Source organism: Thyridium curvatum (assembly GCF_004353045.1).
Source record: "Thyridium curvatum strain D216 chromosome Unknown NODE_52_length_296666_cov_86.205578, whole genome shotgun sequence".
NCBI lineage: Eukaryota > Fungi > Ascomycota > Sordariomycetes > Thyridiales > Thyridiaceae > Thyridium > Thyridium curvatum.
This window is the reverse complement of record NW_022156807.1, coordinates 99348-123975: the sequence shown is the minus strand read 5'-3', so window position 1 is coordinate 123975 and position 24628 is coordinate 99348. Positions and strand designations below refer to the sequence as shown.

At 56.5% G+C, this 24628-nt stretch overlaps 11 protein-coding genes across 11 annotated transcripts; 6 read left to right on the top strand and 5 right to left on the bottom strand.

Annotated features, from left to right (window-relative positions):
* Nucleotides 1-201: 201 nt before the first annotated feature.
* Nucleotides 202-952, top strand: E0L32_008124 (uncharacterized protein; the record flags this gene model as incomplete). Its single annotated transcript, XM_031142944.1, has 2 exons — nt 202-258; nt 344-952. The coding sequence occupies 2 exons, from the start codon at nt 202-204 to the stop codon at nt 950-952; spliced, it is 666 nt and encodes a 221-aa protein (XP_030992629.1).
* A 655-nt stretch (nt 953-1607) lies between these two features.
* Nucleotides 1608-3448, bottom strand: E0L32_008123 (uncharacterized protein; the record flags this gene model as incomplete). The annotated part of the gene is made up of 2 exons (XM_031142943.1): nt 1608-3218; nt 3302-3448. The coding sequence occupies 2 exons, from the start codon at nt 3446-3448 to the stop codon at nt 1608-1610; spliced, it is 1758 nt and encodes a 585-aa protein (XP_030992628.1).
* Nucleotides 3449-4369: 921 nt separating this feature from the next.
* On the bottom strand, nt 4370-5282 carry E0L32_008122 (uncharacterized protein; the record flags this gene model as incomplete). The annotated part of the gene is made up of 4 exons (XM_031142941.1): nt 4370-4393; nt 4455-4721; nt 4812-5000; nt 5130-5282. 4 exons carry the CDS (start codon nt 5280-5282, stop codon nt 4370-4372), a joined length of 633 nt encoding a protein of 210 aa, XP_030992627.1.
* An 819-nt stretch (nt 5283-6101) lies between these two features.
* E0L32_008121 (uncharacterized protein) lies at nt 6102-8144 on the top strand (the record flags this gene model as incomplete). The annotated part of the gene is made up of 4 exons (XM_031142940.1): nt 6102-6105; nt 6166-6177; nt 6226-7858; nt 7949-8144. 4 exons carry the CDS (start codon nt 6102-6104, stop codon nt 8142-8144), a joined length of 1845 nt encoding a protein of 614 aa, XP_030992626.1.
* A 335-nt stretch (nt 8145-8479) lies between these two features.
* E0L32_008120 (uncharacterized protein) lies at nt 8480-9004 on the bottom strand (the record flags this gene model as incomplete). The annotated part of the gene is made up of 1 exon (XM_031142939.1): nt 8480-9004. One exon carries the CDS (start codon nt 9002-9004, stop codon nt 8480-8482), a length of 525 nt encoding a protein of 174 aa, XP_030992625.1.
* A 2303-nt stretch (nt 9005-11307) lies between these two features.
* E0L32_008119 (uncharacterized protein) lies at nt 11308-12320 on the top strand (the record flags this gene model as incomplete). Its single annotated transcript, XM_031142938.1, has 4 exons — nt 11308-11355; nt 11412-12030; nt 12106-12177; nt 12241-12320. 4 exons carry the CDS (start codon nt 11308-11310, stop codon nt 12318-12320), a joined length of 819 nt encoding a protein of 272 aa, XP_030992624.1.
* A 1506-nt stretch (nt 12321-13826) lies between these two features.
* Nucleotides 13827-15794, top strand: E0L32_008118 (uncharacterized protein; the record flags this gene model as incomplete). Its single annotated transcript, XM_031142937.1, has 4 exons — nt 13827-13998; nt 14140-14732; nt 14801-15717; nt 15776-15794. 4 exons carry the CDS (start codon nt 13827-13829, stop codon nt 15792-15794), a joined length of 1701 nt encoding a protein of 566 aa, XP_030992623.1.
* An 815-nt stretch (nt 15795-16609) lies between these two features.
* E0L32_008117 (uncharacterized protein) lies at nt 16610-17158 on the bottom strand (the record flags this gene model as incomplete). The annotated part of the gene is made up of 1 exon (XM_031142936.1): nt 16610-17158. One exon carries the CDS (start codon nt 17156-17158, stop codon nt 16610-16612), a length of 549 nt encoding a protein of 182 aa, XP_030992622.1.
* Nucleotides 17159-17793: 635 nt separating this feature from the next.
* On the top strand, nt 17794-21522 carry E0L32_008116 (uncharacterized protein; the record flags this gene model as incomplete). Its single annotated transcript, XM_031142935.1, has 1 exon — nt 17794-21522. One exon carries the CDS (start codon nt 17794-17796, stop codon nt 21520-21522), a length of 3729 nt encoding a protein of 1242 aa, XP_030992621.1.
* A 188-nt stretch (nt 21523-21710) lies between these two features.
* E0L32_008115 (uncharacterized protein) lies at nt 21711-22732 on the bottom strand (the record flags this gene model as incomplete). Its single annotated transcript, XM_031142934.1, has 2 exons — nt 21711-22196; nt 22295-22732. The coding sequence occupies 2 exons, from the start codon at nt 22730-22732 to the stop codon at nt 21711-21713; spliced, it is 924 nt and encodes a 307-aa protein (XP_030992620.1).
* Nucleotides 22733-22921: 189 nt separating this feature from the next.
* E0L32_008114 (uncharacterized protein) lies at nt 22922-24019 on the top strand (the record flags this gene model as incomplete). Its single annotated transcript, XM_031142933.1, has 2 exons — nt 22922-22942; nt 23003-24019. The coding sequence occupies 2 exons, from the start codon at nt 22922-22924 to the stop codon at nt 24017-24019; spliced, it is 1038 nt and encodes a 345-aa protein (XP_030992619.1).
* Between the last annotated feature and the right edge of the window lie 609 nt (nt 24020-24628).

Genomic DNA, 24628 nt, shown 5'->3' with positions numbered 1-24628 from the left:
TGTTCTACTACACCTGGACGCAACGATGAATTTCCCAGGAGCTGGCGCACCTTCGGGTGGTGCATCGGGCTACGATCCCAATGATCCCAACGTCAAGAAGGCATGTTCATGCTTGAACTTACCACAGTGATACTGTTTGCTAACTTGGGTTGCCTCCTGCAGCTGAACTCCCTCATGGAGTCATGCTACGCAAAGACAGCAATGTCTGGGGTCGCGGGCTTCGGTCTCGGTGCCCTGTTTGGCATGTTTATGGCCTCGGTAAGCATCCCTCGTCATCATCATCACCTTCTGTCTCGATCTCTCTGAGGGCGGCTTTCTAATTAATTATTCGGTCCTTGTGCAGATGGCGTACGATACCCCCTTCCACACAGCGGCACCGGTGACGAGTACACCGGCCGCATCAACGACCGCCAGCACCGCCACGACGACGAGCGGGACGGCGGCAACTTCCTCTTCAACGACAGCACAGCCCAAGGCCGCGACATCCTCATCCCCCATCGCTCGCGCCGCCGCAGCGACGGCCAACAGCACCGTCGCGCCCATCAAGACACCCACAGCCGCCGCCGCAGCCGCGACAACCTCAGCAGCAGCAGCAGCAGCGCCGTCAGCGTCAGCAGCCGCCGGCGCCGCCATGCTGCCCAACCCGGGCGCCCCCTTGTCCTCGCTGCCGCTGCGCCAGCAGCTGGCCGTGGGCTTCAAGGACATGGGCGCGCGGTCGTACAGCACGGCCAAGAACTTCGCCATGGTGGGCGCGCTCTTCAGCGGCATCGAGTGCGGCATCGAGGGCCTGCGGGCCAAGAACGACATGGGCAACGGCGTGGCGGCGGGCTGCATCACGGGCGCGATACTGGCGCGCAACGGGGGTCCCCAGGCCGCGGCCGTGGGGTGCGCCGGCTTCGCGGCCTTCTCGGCGGCCATCGATGCCTGGTTGAGGATGCCCAAGGATGAGTAAGGTGTTGGTTGGGCTGTGAGATTGTGAGCGAGGGGGGCGGGAAGGGGTTAGTTATGTGTGTGTAAGATGGGTGTATGTGGGAGTGTGTGTTTGATTGCATATGATGATGTGTACTTGTATACGTGTTATCCCGGGGACGAGGTGCGGTGGACTGGTGATGGCCAGGGGTTTCAGTCGTCGTCCTCTTGGCGGTTTTACACACCCGGCGTTCTTTACGAGATCTGATAGACTTGCCTTGCGTTCTTGAGGGGTTGGTTGGGAATCCGGCATTTTCGAGGACATACTCTCCACTTGGGTTTTGCATCAAATGGCTGGCGAGGCAAGAAGGCTCGGCCTGACAGAGGGAGCATGAACTTCGTGTACCAATAGAAATGACAATTATAGAAATTATCTTGAGAATGTTAGCTGGTGCAATTGTTACAGAGAGATATCTACGGCAACACCATACAAAGATGCGTATCAACGGTGCCACACACGCCGAATGAGTTGTGCAGGTGAATTTAGCACAGGACCCCCCAAAGAGGTTCATTTATCCATTCCAATGCAGGATCCCCCAACTCCCTTTTTCTAAGTGATATGCACAAAAGTACAGATAATCTCCGAAAGGCTAGATATCATTCACCCAATCTCTTCTTGTGTTGCGCCCACCCCCTCTTTAGTCCTCGTCGTCATCCACCTTGGCCCGTTTCGACTGCCTCGAATCCTCCTCCTGCAGCCCGTAGCCGCGCTTCGAGGCCGAGCTCTCCTCCACCTCGGACAGGAACTTGTCCACGTTGAAGGGGTCGGCACCGCCGCCGCCGCCGCCGCCGCCAGACTCCTTCTCGAACTGGACGGGGCCCTCGCGGGCCTCGACGTCGGCGGCGCCCTGGAAGGTGCCCCGGCCGAGCACCTCGCCGAAGCGGCTCGCCTTGTGGATCTTGGCCATCTCGGCCTCGCCGGCGCCGTCGTCGTCGTCGCCGTCGTCGCCCTGGTTGGCCCGCGGGCGGTAGATGCTGCTGATGGCGTCCTGCGCCGCGAACAGGGGCTTGTCGTAGGGGTTGTCCTCGTTGAAGCCGGCGTCGAAGCCGCTCGTCTGGTTGAAGAGGCGCGAGTCGTACATGCCCTCCGAGGACTGGGTGGGCTTGGCCAGCCCCAGGGCGATCTTCTCCGAGATGTCGCGGTCCTGCTCGCGCGCCATGACCTGGATCCGCCGCTCGGCGCCCATCCTCGACTGCCGCAGCTTGCGCTCCTCCTCCTTGCGCTTCTCCCGGCGGGCGGCCTCCCGCTCGCGGACGTCCGACTCCTCGCTGTCCGAGCCCGAGCCGGAGCCGCTGTAGCTGCGCGACCGCGACCTCGAGCCGCCAGAGTCCCGCCGCCGGCCCGCGCCGGCCCGGTCCTCGCGCGCCTTTTGCGCCAGCATGCGCAGGTGGTCCTCCTTCTGCGCCTTTTCCTTCTCCGCCAGCCTCTGCTGCATGAGGGCCCGCTGCCTGACCTCCTCGCGCGCGTGCCTGTCCGCCATGAACAGGGCCTCGGAGAACTGCGCGAACTTGTCGTTGATCTCGACGTCCTGCAGCCCCCGCCCGTCGGCCGCCAGGCGCTTGTCCAGCGGCACGGTATAGCCCTTGGGGTTCTTCCAGTTGGAGACCGGCGGCGGGATGCGCCAGGCCTCCTGGTCCTCCGCCGTCAGTTTCCGGGGCGGCGAGTGCATCACCGGCGGCGGGGGGCTCGGCGGCCCGCGGGGGATCTTCTTGTGCTTGAACTTGGGCGGCTCCATGGGGTCCCTCTGGCGCTCGACAATCTTCATGATGCGGTCCTGCTTCTTGGAGTTGTCGCCCATCTGGTTGCCGGGCGTGTACCGCACAAAAGTCGGATCCTTCCGGTTCCCGATGTTGACGTTCTTGGGCTTCTGGGCGGCGACGGCGCCGCTGACGAGCGCCGCCAACGCGTTCTTTGTCCTTTCCGTCGTGGCGTCCACCTCTTCCTGGCTGGGGCGCTCCAGACTGAGCTCGCCAGCGTCGGCGCGCTGCCGCAGCGGGATCAGGTCCTTGAAGGAGGCGTGCACGATGCGGTTCTCGGTGTGGCCCTGGCGCGCCAGAGCATCGTATTTGACCTTGCCCTCCCCGTCGACCTGGAGAGCTAGGGCATTGCTCTTCGACGCGCCCTTCTTGCCCATGTCGAGCGGGTACTGGGCGACGGGGATCTCGGGGAAGGCGCCGCCGTCGCCAAAGTCTTCGGCCGACCGCGGCCGCCATCCTGCTCGTTGGCCGTACGGGGGAGGACCCGATCGCTGTCGGGACGGGGGCCAGAAGTCAGTAACGGGAGAGATATATCGCATGAGGGCAATGGGGGTGGGGCCGGCCGTGTACATACCTTCAGCACGATCTGGGTCTCGTCAAGCTGTCCGGGACCGACGATGCGAGGGCCGTGCTGTCGCGACCGCGAGGCAGGTTCCTCATCCTCGCCTGTGTACTTTGGCTTCGGCAGAGACTGCGCGAGGGATGCGGCTATCGAAGACATCGCGAGAGTCTGTTGGGCGCGGCGGCGGTTACGCAGCCTGGCCGCCGTGAGTTGGGAGTGGGTTGCGTGTTGATGGATGCGGGTTGACGAGGAGATATTTTTTTCTTATGGAAGCCTGTCCGAATGCCGTGCCGGTCTTCAAAAATGCACACACACAAAGATCACCTGCAGACTCGAGGTTGGAACTCCACTGGGATTTTTTGGTGTCGCATCAAAGCCAGCAGCACCAAGGCGATAAGATAAGCCTTTCAGGCCTGGGGCTGGCTGGGGTGGGCTCGAAATGGAAACTCTCCACCGTAATTTTGCCAGCAAATGGCGACCTGAGCAGGGATTCATCAATACTGTACGAAGTTACTGTACGAAGTACATCGAATCGATGCTTGGCTTTCGAAACGGAACTTCATGGATGCAAGAGTTGCTTCACTAATGCTGCTGTCCTGCGTGACTTGGGGGTACTTCCTGCTTGTGCCGAAAACCCCAATACGCCAATTACAAAATGACCTTGGAGGGCGCCGAGAGATTGGCCAACTTTGTCAACTCGTTTGCCAAGGAGTAGATCCTGGCAGATTGTTGCTATCTCGGGATGCTAGAGCAGTTGGGTAGTCAGTCATGTTGCCGTTGGTGTTCCAAATGAGAAAAGATCTGGGGAGGGACAATGTTGAGATACCATGCCACTGAATAAGCAAGTTCAACATTGACAGTACAGAGAGTCGTTCGTTCGAATGCATCTTTTTATCATCTATACCGCAGCGGTTTGCAATATTGCATATTGCTAGTCCCGCGGTTTTGTCGTCTATTATCATTCTGCATTATCTTCTTTCACTCATGCGTGTGTGAAGCAGTGCATCCCGGCAAGACCTTTTCCAGCTCTTTCGTACGCCTTGCCCAAACCCGAAACCCAGTCCAAAGAAAACCAAGCATTTACACGTAGCCTTTCCTTGCGCCCTGTCCCAACCTTTAGCTCTCCTGGTCCTTTCTGCCCCGTGATAGTCGGATAGATACGTACCTGGAAGAAGAATCTGACAATGAAGACCTGCAGAGCGCCCATGGCAATGATCAGGCCGCACTGGATCAGACTGAAGTTGATGATGCGCTTCTCTGTGCTCCTGACCGTGCTGAAGTTGCGGTTCTCGCGAGTGCGGAAGTACTTTTGGTTCCTCGAGATGACAGAGAGCTGGCCGGAGAGCTTGAAGGCAGCCTCCTCGAGGACGGAGGTCTGTTCGGGGGAAGAGCCCTGCTTGGAAGGCAGGTTGACGCGGGCCTCGTTCTCGACCTGTGTACGTGTAGATCACGGGAGTGTCAGTGAATTCTGTATCAGATTCAATTGGGCGCACGCGAGGCCTTCGGGGGGTGGTCTCCTTACCGCGATCTCGAAGTCGACGTATTTGTCCGTGTACGTGCTCATCTCGTTGTTGAAGCAGAACTTGTAGTCGCCGACGTCGTTGGCCGTGAAGACGTAGTCGGCCTGGCGCTCCTTCTCGCCCTCGACGATGACCTTGCCGCTGGGGCCGGTGACCTCGTAGTCGACATCGAAAGAACCTCCGGATTGGACCTGTTTGAATCGGGGGTCGCGTGTCAGTCATTTACTGATCGTTATCGACAGACTGGGATACTGCGTCTCCAGTCGAGAGCGAGATGTGCATCCAAAACAGGAGCAGACAGGAGGAGCTAGGCAGCGTACAGCAAAGTAAAAGGCAATCTTCTCGCCCTTGTGCTGGGTCTTGGTGTAGAAGCAGGCCTTCTCGTTGGCGACCAGCTTGTAGGTCAGCGCCGTCGCAGCGACCTGGGAGGCGAACAGGGCGACGAGCCCGGACGTGACGAGAGACAGCTTCATGATGTGTCGTCGATGTGCACGGGCGGAGAGGAGACAGGGGGAGGAGAAGTTGTGCCTCTCGGTTTTTTTTTCTGCTGCTTCTTCGGGGTGTCTCTGGCCAGCTATCAATTCAATCAAACGGGATCGCGAAAAGGAGCACACGTTGCAGCACACCCCTGGCAAGCCTACCTAAGCCTGGCGTGCACCAAGCACGAGCGAGCGAGCGGGCCACACACGCGGAAGATCCAAAATTCCCAAGCCCGCTAAACTTGAATCAGTGGCAGCGGTCCTCGCAGGGGGTAATTGCTCCGTAGCTCGTCGAGTCGACTGCGGATCCACCGATTTGAGGGCGATTTGAGACCCGGCAACGCGCGCTAGGGAACAAGGTTTCTGGTTGGTTTTGGAGCCCTGGAGATTGGCTGTTGTGGCTAGGCGGACAGCGGATACGACAGGAGCTAAAGCAAGATCGCTGATATCATCGCGGCAGAGCTTCAGCCACATTGGACATTCATGACCGTGATGTGACGGTGGTGCCCTTTCTCTGCCGTGGCACGTATACGTCTCCTTGTCAACCGGAGCTTTCTGAGCGTGACACTCTTCGAATTAGCCACATGCCGGCACATATACATATTAGATCAATACTCTCCTTCTTCAGGCCTGTTCATCCGCTTCCCTTTGTCAAACTCACAAGTCCATTCGTGACAAACTGTCGGAACTCCTGGGCTTGTTAGCCCGTGAATATCCAGATACCAGACATTCGCCCGAGATGGCGTTACCAGAAACCCGGATTGCCGGCATTTCCTCTGTTGGCTTGAGGATACTCTCCTACTTCTTCTTACGATGGGTGAGTCTATCTTGTTGTTTCAAGTTCAATAGGTCGTGAAGCTAATGCATCTTTATCTAGGCACTGTTACCTGTGAGTATACATGAGATGCTTGCATTTTAGTGTATTGTATGAGCTCAGCTAACCAGAAACATCAGCCTGCCGCCACTGCTGTCTTTACTTTGTTTGCTATTTATGTGCCCGCTTTCATTCTCAGCAAAATAAAGCAGAGTCCTTACGAAATCGTCGATGATGAGATCGACATTGTGGTAAAGGAGACCACAGTTAGGGACGGGTCGGCAGAGGATGACGCTCCCGTGGTGAATGGCGACAAGAGGGTGGTCGAGGAGAATGTCGACATCCAGGAGATTGTCACTATGCAGCCCAAGCCGCCACACATTCTCAAGACTCTTCTGGTTGGCACTCCAAGCCCCCGGAGCTTGTTGCTGTCTCTCCTAACGCTGGCCATCAACATCGCATGCGTTGCCATGGTGGCCGACCGTGTGTTCTCGGAACACTCGTACACCGCCGATGACTTGTCGTTTATCAGAGTCGGGTACGTGTCGGATACCGAGGCCAGGCTGCTCATCCGAGAGCCTGACCAGGCCAAGATGCCCATCAGCGTCAAAATGCACATCAAGGACCCCCATCCGCCATTCGACAATCCCCAATGGCAGAGCGTCGGCGGTGTCAGATGGACGGCGGAAGAGACGGACTACACTGCCGTCCTGAGTATCCCCATCAGGCACGGCAGCCAGCGTACCTATGAATGGGTCTCCTCGAACAACCATTCGGGAGAGTTTACCGCAGCACCAAAACCAGGGCACACGCCCGACATTCATGGCGGCCAGTTTACGTTCCTCAGTACGTCATGCATCGTCTCCAGGCTTCCCTACAACCCGCTGGACCACCCGCTGGCCATCCCCGGTCTCCGGCATCTGGCCAACGTGCTCCCCTCCCTCGGCGCCCAGTTCATGCTCTTCCTCGGCGACTTCATCTACGTCGACGTCCCGCGCTGGTGGGGCAAGGGCGTCGAGGACTACCGGCAAAAGTACCGCCAGGTCTACGCCTCGCCCGACTGGCAGGCCGTCGGCCAGAACCTGAGCTGGATCCACGTCCTCGACGACCACGAGATCCGGAACGACTGGGACGCCAACTCGACCGGCGTCTACCACAACGCCACCGAGCCCTACAACCACTACCAGGCGGCCGCCAACCCTCCCCCGGCCAGGTGGGCCGGCCGGCGCAGCGCAGCAGCCCTCGGGGCGGCGGACCCGGCTACTACTACCTACTTCGAGTTCACCCAGGGCCCCGCGAGCTTCTTCCTGCTGGACACGCGGTCCTACCGCTCCAGCAACGCCATGGCCGCCGACGACCCGGCCAAGACGATGCTCGGCGCCCGGCAGCTCGGGGACCTGCTCGCCTTCCTCGCGCGGCCCGAGCCCCGCGGGGTCAAGTGGAAGATCGTGGCCTCGTCGGTGCCCTTCACCAAGAACTGGCGCGTCAACACGCGCGACACGTGGGGCGGCTTCCCGGCCGAGCGGCGCCGCGTGCTCGAGGCCATGTGGGACGCCGGCGCCCGCCGCGGCGTCGGCGTCGTCGTGCTCTCGGGCGACCGGCACGAGTTCGCGGCGACCAGGTTCCCGCCGCCCGCCGGGGACGACAGGTGGGGCGAGGGCGCGGCCGTGCACGAGTTCTCGGCCAGCCCGCTCAGCCAGTTCTATTCGCCTGTCCCGACGTATTGGCAGACGGACGATGAGGATGTCAAGCTCAAGTAAGTGTGATATCTTGGTTGATTGGAGCCGGACGAAAGAGAGAGAGAGAGAGAGAGAGAGAGAGAGAATGCTAATATTCCTGGTGGCAGATATATCAACAAGGGCAACTCCAAGTTTGGCGCCATCACCATCGAGACGCTTGCCGAGGGCGACCAGAGCAGTCTCAAGTACCGTCTCTTTGTCGACGGTGTCGAGACGTGGAACACCGTAGTCCTCTCACCAGCTCCGACTCTTGAGGGGAGTTCCGTTGGAAAGTCTCTCTGGGATAGGCTTCGCGGTCTTTAATCCTTTTTCTTTTTCTTTTTCTTTCTGTGAGGAAGTGAAGGCTGGCACTTCTCGAGGCAATACATTGGAGAGTTGAATTGTTGTAATATAGTATTTCTTGTGCGGTTGTGTTGTTCACAGATGTCCTTTAGAAGGGATGCTTCTTCTAAATAGCTTAGGTACAAATTTCCCTATGTCGTAAAGTCATAATAGTTGAATAAACAATATGGTATCAAAAAGAGTTCGAAATAGGGAAATCGGTGCTGCCAGATAAACCCCTTTAAAATAAACAAAAACTTGCGTTGAACTCTTCTCTTCCATGTTCTTGCTAAAATCCCTTCTTAAATCCTCACTCGTCATATATGTTCAGGGTATCTCGAGGACTGCCACGGCTCTGTGTAGTGCTGTATATACCAGGAGCTATCGTATTCCTCTATGGGCGATGCCGGGAGCTCGACGGGCGTCTGTGCCTGGAAAGGAGGGTGGACGATGTTCGTGATGAACGCGGGGTGAGCGCTCCTCCACTCGACCCGGCTTGTTCGAGGATACTGCAGTCTCGAGCGACGGACGGTGGCTCGCTGCAGTGGTTTCGGTGGCACCGGTGGCCGCGATTCTTGGGCCTTCCAGAAAATGTGCTCCCTCGGCCATCGATGGACCATACTGGGGGCCCGATGTTCCCGCAGCCGGTCGAGCACGGAGAGCAGGTATCTTCGGTTGAGCCATACCAAGAGACTCAACGAGGACACCGCGAAGAAAGCAGCCAGGCCGGCGGTGGCTGCCAGAGCTGGAGCATAGGAGAGGCAGGCCGCTCCCGTGGGGGCGAGCTTGTTGGGGATTGCCAACAGGTGGTCCGGTGTTGGTACAGGAGCGATGGCGGGCATCCTGGAAGAGCACGCCACGGCTATGGGGCAAGGCCGTATTTCATGTGGCGAGGCAACAAGTAACGAGAGTCATATAATTATAGAAGTCGGATTCGATTTGATATAGGAGAGAGAGGACGAGATGCTCTTGCTTCCATCTTCTTCACTGCAATCTCTAGAAAGAGTACATAAAGATATTGGGGTCTGCTTGCACCATATATGACTATATGACCAAACAGGCAATAACACTGATCTACCAACAAGGCTATAGCAACACGCAATATCACATCCTCGCCTGAGACACCGTAATTGCTGTTTGTGCATAAGGGGGAGCCCCATGCAATCCACTCCTTGCCAAGGTGTAGGTCGCTTGACCGCGTCTCTAGTGACATGCATCCTTGGGCAGCTTTACCTCTTGCGGAGCTCGTCCGCTTCGTGAGCGTGGCATCGGGCCTGGTCACTCGCGGGTCCATCACCGACAAGAACACCACTCACGTCTTCGCGGTGCCCAGCTCTCGCAGTGCCTCGAGCCCACATCCCCGGCCGCGATGGACGGCCACCACTCGAGTATACCCGCAGACAGTCTAGCCCGCGAGGGAGGCCAAGCCGATCTGTCGGTGCTCCATCACGACAACCAGCAGCGAGCCATCACTCGACGACCCTCACTAGTCTCGCGATCGAGTGGTCGCAGGGCCTGGCCTGGGAGTGGGCGAAGGGTCAGATGTGGCGCTTATACCAGGGCAACTAGGCCATCCTGGGCCAGGTAAGCGCCGCCACGAAGAGCTACCAGGGCCTTGCAGGAGGCACTTCCATGTCGTGATGGAGCGGTGTGTGGGCTCCGGGGTCGTGGCACCGTAGAGACCGACTCCTCGGACCAACAGCATCCTTCGAGACAATAGTCGCAGGAGGAAGAGCAGTAGGCTTGGATCCTTTCCAGCTTGTCGGGTTCCTCTCCCCCTATGGAAGCTGGAGGGGGGAGGAAGCAAGACCCGTTCAGCCGGCCGCGGGCGCTTAGAATCTGCAGCAGTAATCCAGCATCAGCTGGTTTTGCGAGCCTGCGCCCCCGCAAAAGGAACAAGAACGCCTAGCTAAACGCAAAGCTCCAGTGGAGATCCACGGCATAGGTATTCTCCAGCGGGACGGTTCGAGTGGGAAGCCCCACTCCCTGTTCCTTCCGAGCTCGCACGACGACCGAGGCCGGGATTTCGGTCGACCATCAGATGAGTCTCCTTCTTACGCCTTCTTCACAATCCCTGTAATTCTCCGTCCTATTTGTTCTTTTCTGTGCAACCTTTGAGGTCTTGCATCTCGGGCCTGCATTTATTGCTTTTATGCTCTCGTCATCCGGCTAACACAGAAAGAGACCGATTTTGCTCCCACAACGTAACCCTAATGAGCGTTTTGGCTGGTTCCCGGGCGGGGATTGTCAGGTGAGGTTCTGTGTGGATATCCGGCATGTGAGAGGGTGCGACTGGGAAGAGATCTAACACAAGATTTCGCCAACAGAAAGGCGTTCGGAGTGCAGACGCGGGGGGTTTTACGGAGATTCAGTGCAGATGCCAATCCCGCCGTCAAGATAAAGCCTGGTGCGATTGAGATCGCCTCGGCGCAGGCAGCTAAGCGACGTGAACTGTATGTTGCATCCCCGGCCGGTGTCACAGCTGCTTGTCTTGCATGATCATCACGCATGTGTAGCCTGCGACTGGATGGCGGGGGAGAGAGGGATAAACCCGAGCTGACAGACATTGCGCACACGACAGGCCTAACATCTGGCTGAGGTCCGTTACACCGACCGGCCTGCAAGCCCGGCCAATCGCCGCTTACACGCACCATCTAGGGATAATTGTCGCTGCTCCAGCTGTGTCAACCAGGACACCCTCCAGCGCAATTTCAACACTTTTGAGGTGACTCGAACCACTAAATGAAGAAGTTTTGGGTAGGTATCTTCATGGGTTGCTGACCAAGAGAATGGGCTTTAGATCCCGGCCGACATTATTGCAACAGAAGCACACGCTGAAAAGAATGGCTTGAGAGTGAAATGTACGTGTGAGATTTTGGTTGTAAGTTCGTGTTGCATTTCGTTTCGCCTTTGCTAATGCTCTCCCCCGTGATATGCAGGGTCGGCAGACAACCATGAGAGCCTGTATCCGTGGGATCTCATTACCCATTATCAAAACCACGACTACCGCTTCGGTGAATCCATCGAGTACGCGAATGTCCGACTACTGATGTAGTTTCGAAAGTGCTGATGACTTGCCAGGCTTCATTATTGGAGTGGCGCCGAAATCAAGGATGCTCCGCCGACCGTAACATATCAAGAGGTTATGGACGAGGCGTCCGAGAAAGGCATCGCTTCTCTTACCTCGAAAATTGTGAGTGACTACTTGGTATCCACAGAGCTCACAAAGGACTGACCCAGGATACGCAGAGAGTTTATGGGTTTGCATTCGTAGAAGGCGTTCCGCACGAGAACGCTGAAGATACGAAAAAACTCTTGGAACGCATCGCCTTTATCCGCGAGACGCACTACGGCGGGTTCTACGACTTCATCCCGGATCTGGCCAAGGCGGATACGGCCTATACCAACATCGCCCTCCCGGCTCATACCGACAACACCTACTTTACTGACCCATCAGGCCTGCAGGCTTTCCACATGCTGTCTCACATCCCTCCGCCGAACTACTCTCCTGAGGATGGGCCCATGGGCGGCGAGTCGCTTCTCGTAGACTCCTTCTATGCCGCCAAGATCCTCAAGGAGCAGGATCCCAAAGCGTACCATATCTTGTCGAAAGTGCGGCTGCCCTGGCATGCTAGTGGCAACGAGGGCATCACCATCTCGCCTGACAAGAGGTATGCGGTTTTGGAGCTCTCCGAGGAGACTGGCGAGCTGCACCGAGTGCGTTGGAACAATGATGATCGTGGAGTCGTGCCGTTCGACAACGGCATCGATCCGGTCCAATGGTACGATGCGGCTCGCAAGTGGGAAGCGATTCTACGGCGGCCTGATGTCGAGTATTGGACCCAACTTCAGCCTGGACAGACTCTGAGTAAGTCAAAACATTTTTTTTTCACCGCTTCAGCTGTGCAGATGTCGGCAGGCTGCTAATATACGGTACGCGTAGTCTTTGATAACTGGAGAGTCATGCATGGCAGGAGTGCATTCGTGGGAATGAGAAGAATGTCTGGAGCATACAGTAAGTGATACATCCTCTGTGACCTGTTTTCTTTGCCGGGAAGTCTAAACAGGGTGTCTGCAGTCAACCGAGATGACTTTACCTCACGATGGCGAAACACCAATTACCCTCGTGAGGAGGTTCTCAAGCGTGTGATCGGGTAGAGCAGGTCGACCTGAATTTGGCTCCCATGCTTCGGCGCCAAGGCGGCAGCCTTGTGACCATTTGTGCCCAACAAAAAAGGCTCCATTGACAGTAAGGCCAATGTCGTAGCCAAGGCTGCCTCGCATGAGGCTCTCTCGGTCTCTCTCGCCTCGGGATATTGAACGATCATACTGTGGTAAATAAGAGATGAAATGCCAATATTTGAATGTCACTTCCAAGAGAAAGCTTGTACATGAACCATGACAGATGGACAATGTCAATCATCAGTCGGTCAGTGAGTGCGCTTGTCTGTAAGATAGGACTCGACATGTCCCTGACTTTCATGTGCAACATGAATGGATGGATCCAGGCAGAGCACCGGGGTGGATGCAGTGTTGGTGGGGTAAAAAGGGGTTGGCGACTTTAGGTACCTACCCAAGTGCCTGCAAGAAAAGTAGACGGATTTCCATCAAGGAGTACTTCATACCTAACATCTCGATCAGTGGCAATACCACTCACTGGCTTTTATAGATCTAAAGTAAACAATAGCCATTCAGTGCATGTCTATCAATACCCTGAGGGGAAATTTAGAAGATCACAGAGTCATAACTGCCAGGGCCCCTGGTTACTATGTTAGGATCTGATGTATTTCTGTTAGCAATCCGTCTACTTTTCTTGCAGCCACTTGCTACCTTACCTTTAAGGCTGTTCCAGAGTTGAGGCAGCCCAACTAACTGGGCGTCACCACCCGTCGCCGGTTCAGGAGCAAAAGTGCGGCCCCCTTAAAAGCCCAGAAGCTGACTGGCTCCTCCGTGCAGGCGGCCCCGTCGTTCGGCGTGTTCAGGTTTGACCCATTGTCTCATTGGCCCCTTGGCTGGCAGCTGCTGACTGCTTGACCTCTGCCTCACTGGCTTGATGTGTGTGTTCTCTGTTCAGAGTTGATCAGGGGGGAGAGTACTGGAGTGATTCGGAAGGGGAATAACTTATTGAAATGAAACGGCACTTGACGAGGGAACCGAAACTTAGGCCCAAAAAGACGAGCTCTGCAGACAGAGAGGAGACAGTGGCTTGCTTACTTGCTCAGCTTTGTGTACCTGTCATAGGTACATAGTGCGGTGAATAAGTGGCCAAAGTACACACCAAGTTCGACCTGCCTGTGAACTCGCTAGTTAGGGGAACTTGCTCTTCTCACAACACAACCGCCGTCATCCCGCCTTTTTCGCCCCCCCTCCTAATGAACGAACGAACTTCTGCGTGCTCGTGCTCCACCAAAACCCACCACTTTCCTAGCCCAGCTCTGCGTTACCGATTCCACCTCCATCTCGACCTCTCTCCTCCATCAACCTCTTTCCCGCCTCATCACCACCTTTCTCCAGTGCCAGTCGCACTATAACACCCGGCCATAGCCTTCGGTGGTATTTCTTTCGAGCTGTGCACACCATACTGGCAGAACTCTCCGTTTCGGCAAAACACCGTAGCCTGCCACCGACCTTTGCCTTTGACGAGCTACTTCCATGTCCGAGGCCATGGACACCGACGGCCCCAAGGCGCGCTCCTCCATGGAGGAGCGGCGCAACATGCAGGTCGACAATGCCATCCGCGCCATTCAGCATAAGAAGCCGCTGCCCGAGATTGACTTCTCCATCCACACCATGGAGGACAACACCCAAGTGAGCACGCTCGAGCGGGTTTGCAAAGGTACAAGGACCCCGCCCCTGCTTGTTCCCTGACCCCTCCGCCGCCGCACGCGATCGACGGGACCTCGATTGCCTCGTGGATGTTTGCTCTCTGAATCTTGTGTGTAATACAAGTGCTAATCTTGTTCCCCATCGGTTGCAGATGTGCAAGCGCCCGCCTCGAAAAAGCCGACAAACGAACAATTCTTCGAGGACGTCAACACCCGCGAGAAGCCCAACATCGTATTCCTGAAGGAGCATTTCTATCGCGAGGGTCGATTGACCGAGGAGCAGGCGCTATGGATCATCCACAAGGGCTCAGAGCTTCTGCGCGCGGAGCCCAACCTGCTCGAGATGGACGCCCCCATCACCGTCTGTGGAGATGTCCACGGACAGTACTATGATCTCATGAAGCTCTTCGAGGTCGGCGGTGACCCGGCCGAGACGAGATACCTCTTCCTTGGAGACTACGTTGATCGCGGCTACTTTAGTATCGAGTGCGTGCTCTATCTGTGGGCTCTCAAGATCCATTACCCCAAGACGCTGTGGCTGCTGCGCGGGAACCACGAATGTCGCCACTTGACCGACTACTTCACGTTCAAGCTCGAGTGCAAGCACAAGTACTCCGAGGCTGTGTACGATGCTTGCATGGAATCTTTCTGTTGCTTGCCTCTGGCGGCTGTCATGAACAAGCAGTTCCTCTGCATTCATGGTGGTCTCAGCCCCGAGTTGCACACCCTGGACGACCTGCGAAGCGTAAGTGACATCACGAAAGAGGAACCGCCATCGATCCCATTGTATGCTCGAGGCTGACAACCGTGCAGATTGACCGTTTCAGGGAGCCCCCCACCCAAGGACTTATGTGCGACATCCTCTGGGCTGACCCCCTCGAGGACTTCGGCCAGGAAAAGACCAATGAGTACTTCCTGCACAACCACGTCCGAGGTTGCTCATACTTCTTCTCATACCCTGCTGCCTGCGCCTTCCTCGAAAAAAACAACCTTCTCTCCATCATCAGGGCCCACGAGGCACAAGATGCCGGCTATCGCATGTATCGTAAGACGAGGACGACTGGCTTTCCCAGCGTCATGACTATATTCTCCGCCCCGAACTACCTCGATGTGTACAACAACAAGGCTGCTGTTCTCAAGTACGAGAACAACGTGATGAACATTCGGCAGTTCAACTGCACACCCCATCCTTACTGGCTACCCAACTTCATGGATGTCTTCACCTGGTCGCTTCCTTTCGTCGGCGAGAAGATCACCGATATGCTACTTGCCATTCTGAGCACGTGCTCCGAAGAAGAGCTGCGGGAACCCGACTCGGCCACTTCTCCCGGCCCCGGCTCGCCTCCCACCACCCCGGCTCTTGCCAAGGAGGACCCCGAGTCTATCGAATTCAAGCGCCGTGCTATCAAGAACAAGATTCTGGCCATCGGCCGCCTGTCACGTGTCTTCCAGGTACTGCGTGAGGAGTCTGAGCGTGTCACCGAGTTGAAGACTGTCTCTGGCGGACGACTCCCGGCCGGTACCCTCATGCTTGGTGCCGAGGGTATCAAGAACGCCATCAGCACCTTTGAGGATGCTCGCAAGGTCGATCTTCAGAACGAGAGGCTACCGCCTAGCCACGACGAGGTGGTGAGGCAGAACGAGGAAGAGAGGCAGGAGGCTCTCGAGAGGGCGGCAAAGGAGGCAGAGAACGACAAGAAGTTGCAGACGCTCTCAAGAAGATTGAGCACGTGAGTTGACGCCCGCTGGACATTCAAGACATCACACCTTTACTAACGTGACTATCAGCAGTGACCGTAAGCGATAAGGTTACATAATGTACAACAAGTAGCTTGTTCACTTTGCGAAAGAAATCGAGTAAAAGGCCGCCGGCGGCGGGGTTGGCAAATGATTTCTCATAGAGGTAGCCGACAGGAAATCTTTTCTTGGTACATGGGAAACGCTTTTACGATTTGGGAGCTTGGCAGCTGCCAAACGACGATGCATGTCACATTGATATGTCCCCTGCGATGTGGGCATGAACAGATTATTATGAGCAAATGGAGTTTTTTTCTCTTTCTTTTTCCCTAAGAAGAAACGATTAATCGGAGGCTTGAGGTCATGATGATGACTCCGATATACGTCTATAAGCCGTGCCGCCTGTCTGGTGTCTGATGAAGAGTGAGACCGGCAGGTCTAATTGTATTTTGCATCCTGTGGGAGTCGATCTGCGCGACTCGTTGTTATGATCGTATGTGATACGTAGATCAACGTCCCTAGGCAACCTGGAAAAGAGTCATCGAGGTTTCCGAGTGAGCTTGGACAACCTGTACTCGGCTTCACAGCCACCTATCTCGGTTGGTTTGAAGTGAACCGGTGTGCTTCGAAGGCAATCAAGGGACGGTAGGGAGGTTGAGATTCGATAGAGAGACAAGCGCCGCAACCACTCCCAAAGGTGGTCACTGGTAGAGACTACTTCACGCAGTCCCTATCGTTCCCGCAGCACCTCCAATGACGGCAGGGTCACCTCGGGCCTCTCGAGACAAAAGCCCTTGTCATCTCTCTGTCTACATGGGGGCCCCAAAGGATTTTTAAGAGGTAACATCCCTCTCCTCTCCTTTTCCGCCCCCCCTTCTTTTTTTCTCAAAGCACCTTTTGCACCAGCTCGAGCACGTCAAAGAAGGCCTCGCGGCCGTACGACCCGGCCGGCCCGCCGAGACCCAGGCCGAGCACGAGCGTGCGCCGGTCCTCCGGGTCCCGCAGGCTCAGGTGGCTGCCGATCTGCGCCGCGTACAGCTGGCCCAGGGTCTCGCGGTCCTCGCCGCCGCCGCCGAGGAGCGTCTTGGGGGTCAGGTGCGCCGAGGGCAGGGTGGAGGCCGGCCCCTCCGCGCCGGGGAGGGAGAGGTCCAGGAGGGCTGGGGAGGGGGCGGACAGGGGGACTTGGATCTGCGGCGGGCCCGGGAGGGTTAGCGATAAGAGAGGTTTGATGAAATATGAAAGCGGAGGGGTTGGGGGTGGGGGGGGATTGTGTTTATTTACCCATTGGGACAGACGGCCGCCTTGGGAGATGGTGATCATGATCTTGTCGGAGAAGTTGGTGCACGAGGCCTCGGTGGGCTCACCGTTGACGGAGCCGGAGGCTTGCTTCGTCGGGGCGGGGTAGGGCTCTTCGCGCGGGGCGGAGGGGTCCATGATGTATGTGTATGTACCTAATGTATGCTGATTGAGATGGGTGCGTTTTTGCTGGGTTGAGTTTCTATGGGCCCGAGTGAGGGCTGTGAATATTTGTTGATGAGATTACAGTTCATGTGGTGTATCGTAGTGAGGGTTGTGAGAGCTCTTATGAAGATGAGATAGCTCTACAGTGGACTTTGGGTGAGGTGGGGCAGATTCTAGCTCTCTAATTCTTCGAAGGTCACAGCCATCTATCTACTTTTTAACTTGGAAATGAGTGCCTGGATGATAGACTTGGGCCGCTTGACCAGGCGGGGGCAGGCTCATAAGCTATGTATGCAATTACTCATAAAGTCAATTTCGACATTACAACTTCTATTTTCTATTCATCCTCTTAGAGGGTTTTCTACGTGACATAATAGGTGTAAGAGAGAACAGACTCCAGCACTTGCTGCAGTGATTGGTTCTGGCCTGAGAAGACCCGCTAAAAAGTTCAGTTATCGAATTTTGATAAGAGTCCATCGTCAAAGTCTTGTTCAAATCTACACACAAAAATCGAGGTCGGAGTCGTGGGAATGCTTTAGAGGAACCTGGTCATGAAAACTTTCAATTGACCTCCCTCTGTCACGTTCTATACTGGATTTCCACTCACCATGGCGAGGAAATTCGTTCCTCGGCAGAGGAAGCACAAGGTGCTCGCCCGGGAGAAGGCGGCTCGTGAAAAGGCAGCGGCCGACGCCAACGAGGATGTCGTCGAGCAGCAAGACAGCAATGCGCTCGAGATAGTGCCGTCATCAACCACAGAGCGCGCAGAGAAGAAGGCGCGCATGAAGGAGGAGCTCAAAGCGCCCGGCGTCAAGGTCAGCGGCAAGAAGGCCAAGCGCCTGGAGAAGTACATTGAGAACAAGCTCAAGAAGGACGAGACCCGGGAGCTGCTTGCGAAGCTCGCTGAGAACAGGATCGACACGAGCCTGTTCTCGAGTGCGCGGTCTCTAGGGCAGACCAAGGAGACCAAGAAGGAGGCGCTGAGGCGCAAGTTCCGGGAACGCAAAGCTGGGCTGACGACTGGTGAGGAGAGCGAGGAGGACGAGAAGGGAGGGCAGTCTCGGACTGATGAGGATTCCTCAGATGAATCTGAGGCAATTCCGACGCCAATCTTCACTTCTGCCACGCAGACTACCAAGCGCGCCAAAGGAACGAAGAAACAGCAAAGCGCACCTGCCCCTCAAGATGTCTCCGACACAGAGGATAAGGTTGACGACAAAGGAAGCTCAGAGGTCTCTACTGCGCCGGCGAAATCCCTTTTCTCCTCAGCACCAGCAGGATCGGGCTTAAAGCGCCCGTTGGAGACTGATGACAGTGGCCGGCCTGTACTGCAGAAAAGGCAAAAGCGTGGCGGTGTTAAATCCAAGTTCACTATACAACCTCAAGTGGATATGGTCATCGATGATCAATCCGGATCCGATGATTGGAATGGCTTCGATTCTGATGACGCCTCCGCTAGTGCTGGCGAGAGCGATGAAGCTGCAGCGGAAGACGAGCCTGATGACTCAGAGGATGACGAAGAGGAGGAGGACGACGACGACGTTTCCGATGAAAGCGGATCGGATGAAGGAGAGGACGAAGACGAGGAGGAAGAAGAAGGGACAACAAAGAGACCATCTGCGTTCAAGGCCTGGGCCCATAGGCAACGGAACGAAGCTCTTGGTTACCAGTCTGTGACGGACACACCCGCGATCTTGGACATACCGAGGCCAGAAAATTTCACGCCCAGGCCAGTAGAGCAGGAACCGCTACCACCAGAGCTGCAGCAGACGAAGAACATTGGCAGAAAGGCATACAGCGTCACAGTCACCAGATCTCCAGAGATCCAAACTGCTCGGCTCGCCCTCCCTGTTGTCGCCGAGGAGCAGAAGATCATGGAAGCTATTCACAACAACGACATTGTTGTGGTCTCCGGTGCTACTGGATCTGGTAAAACCACACAAGTGCCCCAGTTCCTGTACGAAGCGGGCTATGGCTCTCCCGAGTCCCCCACCCCTGGGATGATCGGTGTCACACAGCCTCGTCGAGTGGCCGCAGTCAGCATGTCGAAGAGGGTCGCTCAAGAGCTCGGCGATCATTCCCATATCGTCGCTTACCAGATCCGCTTCGAGGGCACGACAGACAAGAAGACGGCCATCAAGTTCATGACCGACGGTGTGCTTCTCCGCGAGGTGGCACAGGATGTGGCCCTTCGGAAATACTCAGCAATCATTATTGACGAAGCCCACGAGAGGAGTGTCAATACCGACGTACTGGTCGGCATCCTCAGTCGCGTCAACAAGATTCGGAAAGACCTCGCCGAGAACGGAGAGTCGATCAAGCCCTTGAAGCTGATCATCATGTCTGCCACTTTGAGGCTTGGAGATGTGACGCAGAACCCAAGACTGTTTGCCGAACCCCCTCCAGTCCTGAACGTGGAAGGGAGGCAATTTCCGGTCACTGTCCACTTTTCGAGAAGAACCCAGCATGACTACGTTGAGGAAATGTTCCAAAAGATTAGTCGAGGTCATAGGAAGCTGCCTCCGGGAGGTATTCTTGTCTTCTTGACTGGTCAGAATGAAATCCATCAGCTCAGTAAGCGACTCAAGATGGAGTTCAACGGCGTTACTTCTGGAAACGGACCCAAGGTCAGAATCTCAGCAAGCGAAGCGCCATTTGAGGCAGAGGACGTTGACTTTGGAGATATCGAAGACCATGAGGACTATAACGAGGAATCATCCGAAGACGGCGGAGATGAGGCCGAAGAAGATGAGTTCTTGATCGAGGACGAGGAAGCAGGGACTGGGCCTTTGCGTATGAACGTCCTGCCGCTGTACTCTCTGCTTCCAACGAAAGAGCAGCAACGTGTGTTCGATCCGCCTCCTGAAAACACTCGCCAAGTCATCTTGGCCACAAACGTTGCCGAGACAAGTCTGACAATCCCCGGGATTCGGTACGTTTTTGACTGCGGCAGATCGAAGGAACGCCGTTATGACAAGATCTCTGGTGTCCAGAGTTTCGAGGTTGGTTGGATCAGCAAAGCTAGTGCCAATCAGCGGTCTGGCCGTGCTGGTCGTACTGGCCCTGGTCATTGCTACAGACTGTATTCTTCGGCTGTCTATGAGCGGGACTTCCCAGAGTTTGCTGAACCTGAGCTTCTGAGAATGCCAGTTGAGGGCGTGGTGCTGCAGCTCAAGGCAATGAAGATCCCGGACGTTGTGACCTTCCCTTTCCCGACACCGCCCACTCGCCAGAGCTTGGTGAAAGCAGAGAGGCTACTCAAGTGTTTGTCAGCCATCTCAACGGAAGGTCAAATATCCAAGATTGGCACAACGATGTCCATCTTTCCTCTGGCGCCGCGTTTCGCCAAAATCCTGCTCCTTGGCTCACAGGCCGACTGCATGCCGTATGTCATAGCCATGGTGGCTGGCCTGTCGGCTGCTGAGGTCTTCGTACCCCTGAATCACGCTATCCCCAAACTTCCAGAGAAAGAGGAGGGTGACTTCCGAACAGAAGAGGATATCCAGGCGGAGAACCGACAGAAGGCAGTTCGAAATGCGTACGGCGCGGCTCACCGAGGATTCTGCTCGCTCGACGGCAAATCAGACGCCATCAAGCTGCTGAAGGTCGTGGGAGAGTACGCACACGAGCCCACAGAGCAGTGGTGCGAGAGTCATTTTGTCCGGTACAAGGCTCTCAAGGAGATCCAGCAGCTGCGGTACCAGATCGCCACCTTGCTCAAGACCAACATTCCTGCGTTCGCCAACATCAAATTCGAGGACAAGCTGGACCCACCAGACCAACACCAGATCAAACTCCTGAAGCAGATGGTCGCCGCCGGTTTCATCGACCAGGTCGCGATCCGCGCCGACCTGTCTCCGTACCCTCCAGAGGTGCACCGGAAACCCAGCCGGGCCATCGACGTACCTTATCTCCCCCTCCTCCCTCTAGAAGGAGAGGCTCCCGCGGACGACCAGGACAGACTCGTATACATCCACCCCGAGTCTCCGCTGTCGCACCTCAGCGTCCGCGAGTGCCCAGAGTACATCGTCTACGCGTACCTGCAGCGCGGCGCCGCGAGCGTCGACGGCGAGAAGCGGCCCAAGACGCGCATGCACGCGCTGACGGACGTGACGGGCGCGCAGCTGGCGGCGCTGGCCAAGGGCACGCCGCTGGTCAGCTACGGCAAGCCGACCAAGGAGGTCATGGGCTCGGGCAAGGACTACGGCAAGGTCAGGGAGTGCTGGGTCGTGCCGTACCTGCGGGCCGAGGGCGCGGGCGGCGGCATGGGCTGGCCGCTGCCCATGGCCAAGATCAAGCAGCGGAAGGTTCCCGGCAAGGGGTGGGTCGTGGAGTAGTAATGGGTGGGCATTCATTGGATAGCGTAGAGTGAGGCATAGAAGAGCAGCATGCACAGAGGCGTTTTTTAATGAATACATTTTTGATGACCTATCTAGTAGTCTATCGGGGTATCGTTTGTAAAGTCAGAACCTAAACGCCGTTGAGATGATTCTTTTCCATCACGGATGTGATTCTTTGCAGTTGATCACGACGGTGTCACCGTGCCTCCCTTGCTCTTCCTACGCTTGGGTTTCGGCGGAGCAGTTGCCGATTTCCCATTCTTGTCTGCTTTCGCGTCCTTGGTCAGAGGGCTGGCTTCTGATGCGGGCTTGAGGCCGTTCGGTTTGCCGGCCATTGGCGGCGGGATCTTGTCTTTTCTGCCGGTAGACGACAGGTGGAACTCCCCCGGCTTGCCCGTGATCGGGTTCTCGTCCATGTACTCGCCGCCGTATCTCAGGTGGATCATGAGCGAGTCCTCCGCGAGGCGGCTGTCCGGCGCCGACTTGGACGTCTTCTCGAGTGCCTTTGTGATGCTCTCCGGCATGGGCGTTCCTTCCTTGGACTCCAGGCCCTTGGTGCGGAGCGATGTGCTAGCTGTGGGCTGTTTGTACACGTGCCCTTGGGCAGGCGACCACTGCTGGATGCTGCTTGCCGCTGGGAAGATCTTTCCGACTGCAGAGGATAATGAGGCCTGGTGGGGAGGGGGGGGAGATCCCGGTTAGCACAAAGGCCCGGTATAACCATAGTCGAGAGCATGAGAAAAGCATGAGGGCAGAAAAGGGCACGCACGATTTTTGCACTCAGTATATCGCCCAGCGTGGGCGCCTGGTATATGTTCTCCCCGACGACAAAGTAGTCGGCGTGCACCGTGATGTCGTCCTCGACGCCGGGCTCGTTGCGCTTGCGCCGCGTCTGCTTGCGGATGACCCAGACGCCCGTGCCCATGCCGGGCCCCATCTCGGCGGGCTCCTGGGCGACGACGTACTCGAGGCCGGACATGCTGCGCAGGTGGGCCTCGAAGGCCTCGCGCGTGCCGAGGACGTTGCGCATGGCCTGGTTGAACATGGCCTGGTTGACGACGACGGCGTTGTTGGAGGTCGGGTCGAAGAAGGGGCTGCCGGCGAAGTAGTAGAGCACCGAGTTGGAGTGGATGCCCTGCATCTCGGCGAGGATGGCCGGGTTGTGCCACTGGATCTCGTCCAGGGGCGGCTCGTTCTTGTTGCCCATTGTGGTGTTCTTTGATGCTGTGTCGTCGATCTTCTTTCGCGGTTGATGGTGCGATGGCGCAGAGACTCTCGGGCAGTGCTGTTATTCTCCAATGGAGTCAGAGGTTTGTCGTATACGCTTCAGAGGTGAGGATTTCTCGAGAATGACGCGCACCAAAGCCACGTAGAGTACCTAGAAAGTGCTGTAAAGATGAATGAATGCGGAGTGGAGGTTCGTGGATTGAGGCTCTGGATGTCGAGCGAGTTGTAGTGGGTCTTTGCATTCTAACAGCGGAAGAGCGGGTCGAATAGCATCTTCACCCCGCAAATCGAGCCCACTCGCTTTGTTCTTTTACTTGAGCTTGAATTTTTGCCAACCGCTACCGCTTTCATCCTCGTCATAAACAACATCAACTCATCATTCAGTGCCGAAACTCTCCAACTCGGCTTCACCGCCGACCGCCAGTGCGCTCAATACAACGAAAGATCGGTTCATGCTACATCTGCCATTCTCAATACACAGACAACGATGGATCTCCTGTCTACCGTTCGAAAGAGCGGGTCGCGGGGAGGCGTCAACTTCAGCTGGGATGACGTCGCAACCTCATCGCACCGCGAGAACTACCTCGGTCACAGTCTCAAGGCACCGGTGGGTCGATGGCAACAAGGGCGCGACCTGACGTGGTATGCCAAGTCGGAGCCGTCAGCCGCGAACAGTAACGAGACCGAGGAGGAGCGCCAGGCGCGCGAGCGCCGAGAAGAGCTGAGGAAAGTCAAGGAGGCAGAAGAGGATGCCATCGCCAAAGCGCTGGGCCTGCCGCCTCCCCAGAGAGATGCCTCTGGCGCAAACGCCGTCGAGGTGAATGCGTCTAGGATGCCGGCGCGACCTGCCAACCCAGATGTCGACGACAGCAAAACGAAGAGTGCGCGCGAGAGCACAAGGAGGCACGAGCGCAGATCAGACGACCGGCGTAGGGAGAGGAGGGACTCTCGGGATGGTGGCAGGAGACACCACAGGAGACATCGGGATCGGAGCGGGAGCCGCGACCGCGAGAGACGGAGAGACCGATCACCACGGAGGAGGGACGGCTCCCGCGATAGGGATAGGCGCCCACGTGCCGATGGCGCGAGGCACAGGAGTCGCAGTCCCAAAGGCGATAGACGTGACCGGAGGGAACGATACCATGGGCGAAGTCAGAGTCGAAGCCCGGACCGGCGAGAGAGGCGCAGGCGCAGTCGAAGTAGGGATGACCGCGAGAATAGGCGGAGGGATTCCGATACACGGCAGAACACCCGTGATGATCACTAGACTTGGTAAATCTGCCTACCTCAACATGCGCCTTGGTAGTCTTCCACGGATTCGACATGTACGACTAGGAGATAGACCATGACTGGCAATGTATAAGCCACAAACAAACACTAGTGGATATGATCTGTACCCCGTATGATTTTATACGGAAATGTGATGAAGCTACTCCGTAGAGCCTTTTTTCCTCATGAGGGGATGCTCGGTGTGTTGAAACATGCCTCTGATCAGTTTCATCAAGCAAGACCAGCTTAGTGCACCTCAGCCCCCCTGCAGCTGAGGCTAAATCCGCCTGTCTGGGGCTAGTTTCTAGCGCCCGATTGGCTGTGCTAGGCTTGAGAGTCAGGGGACCATAGTGGCAACCCTTGCGCCACTGATGACGGATCCAGCTGGAGATATTTACGCGTCAGAGTTGGAGCCTTGACCACCAGTGACTAGACATTGCGCCTCGTCAACGACCTTCGGTCAAGAAATCCGGTAGAGCTTTTGACAAGCGCTACTTTTTTCACGCATTCTTTTGCATGCCCGGATTCTGAACTTCCCCATTCGCCTGGTCGGTAGAGCAAGAAAGTTCTCCGAAGTTCACATAGCCACAACCAGAACCACTGCTTC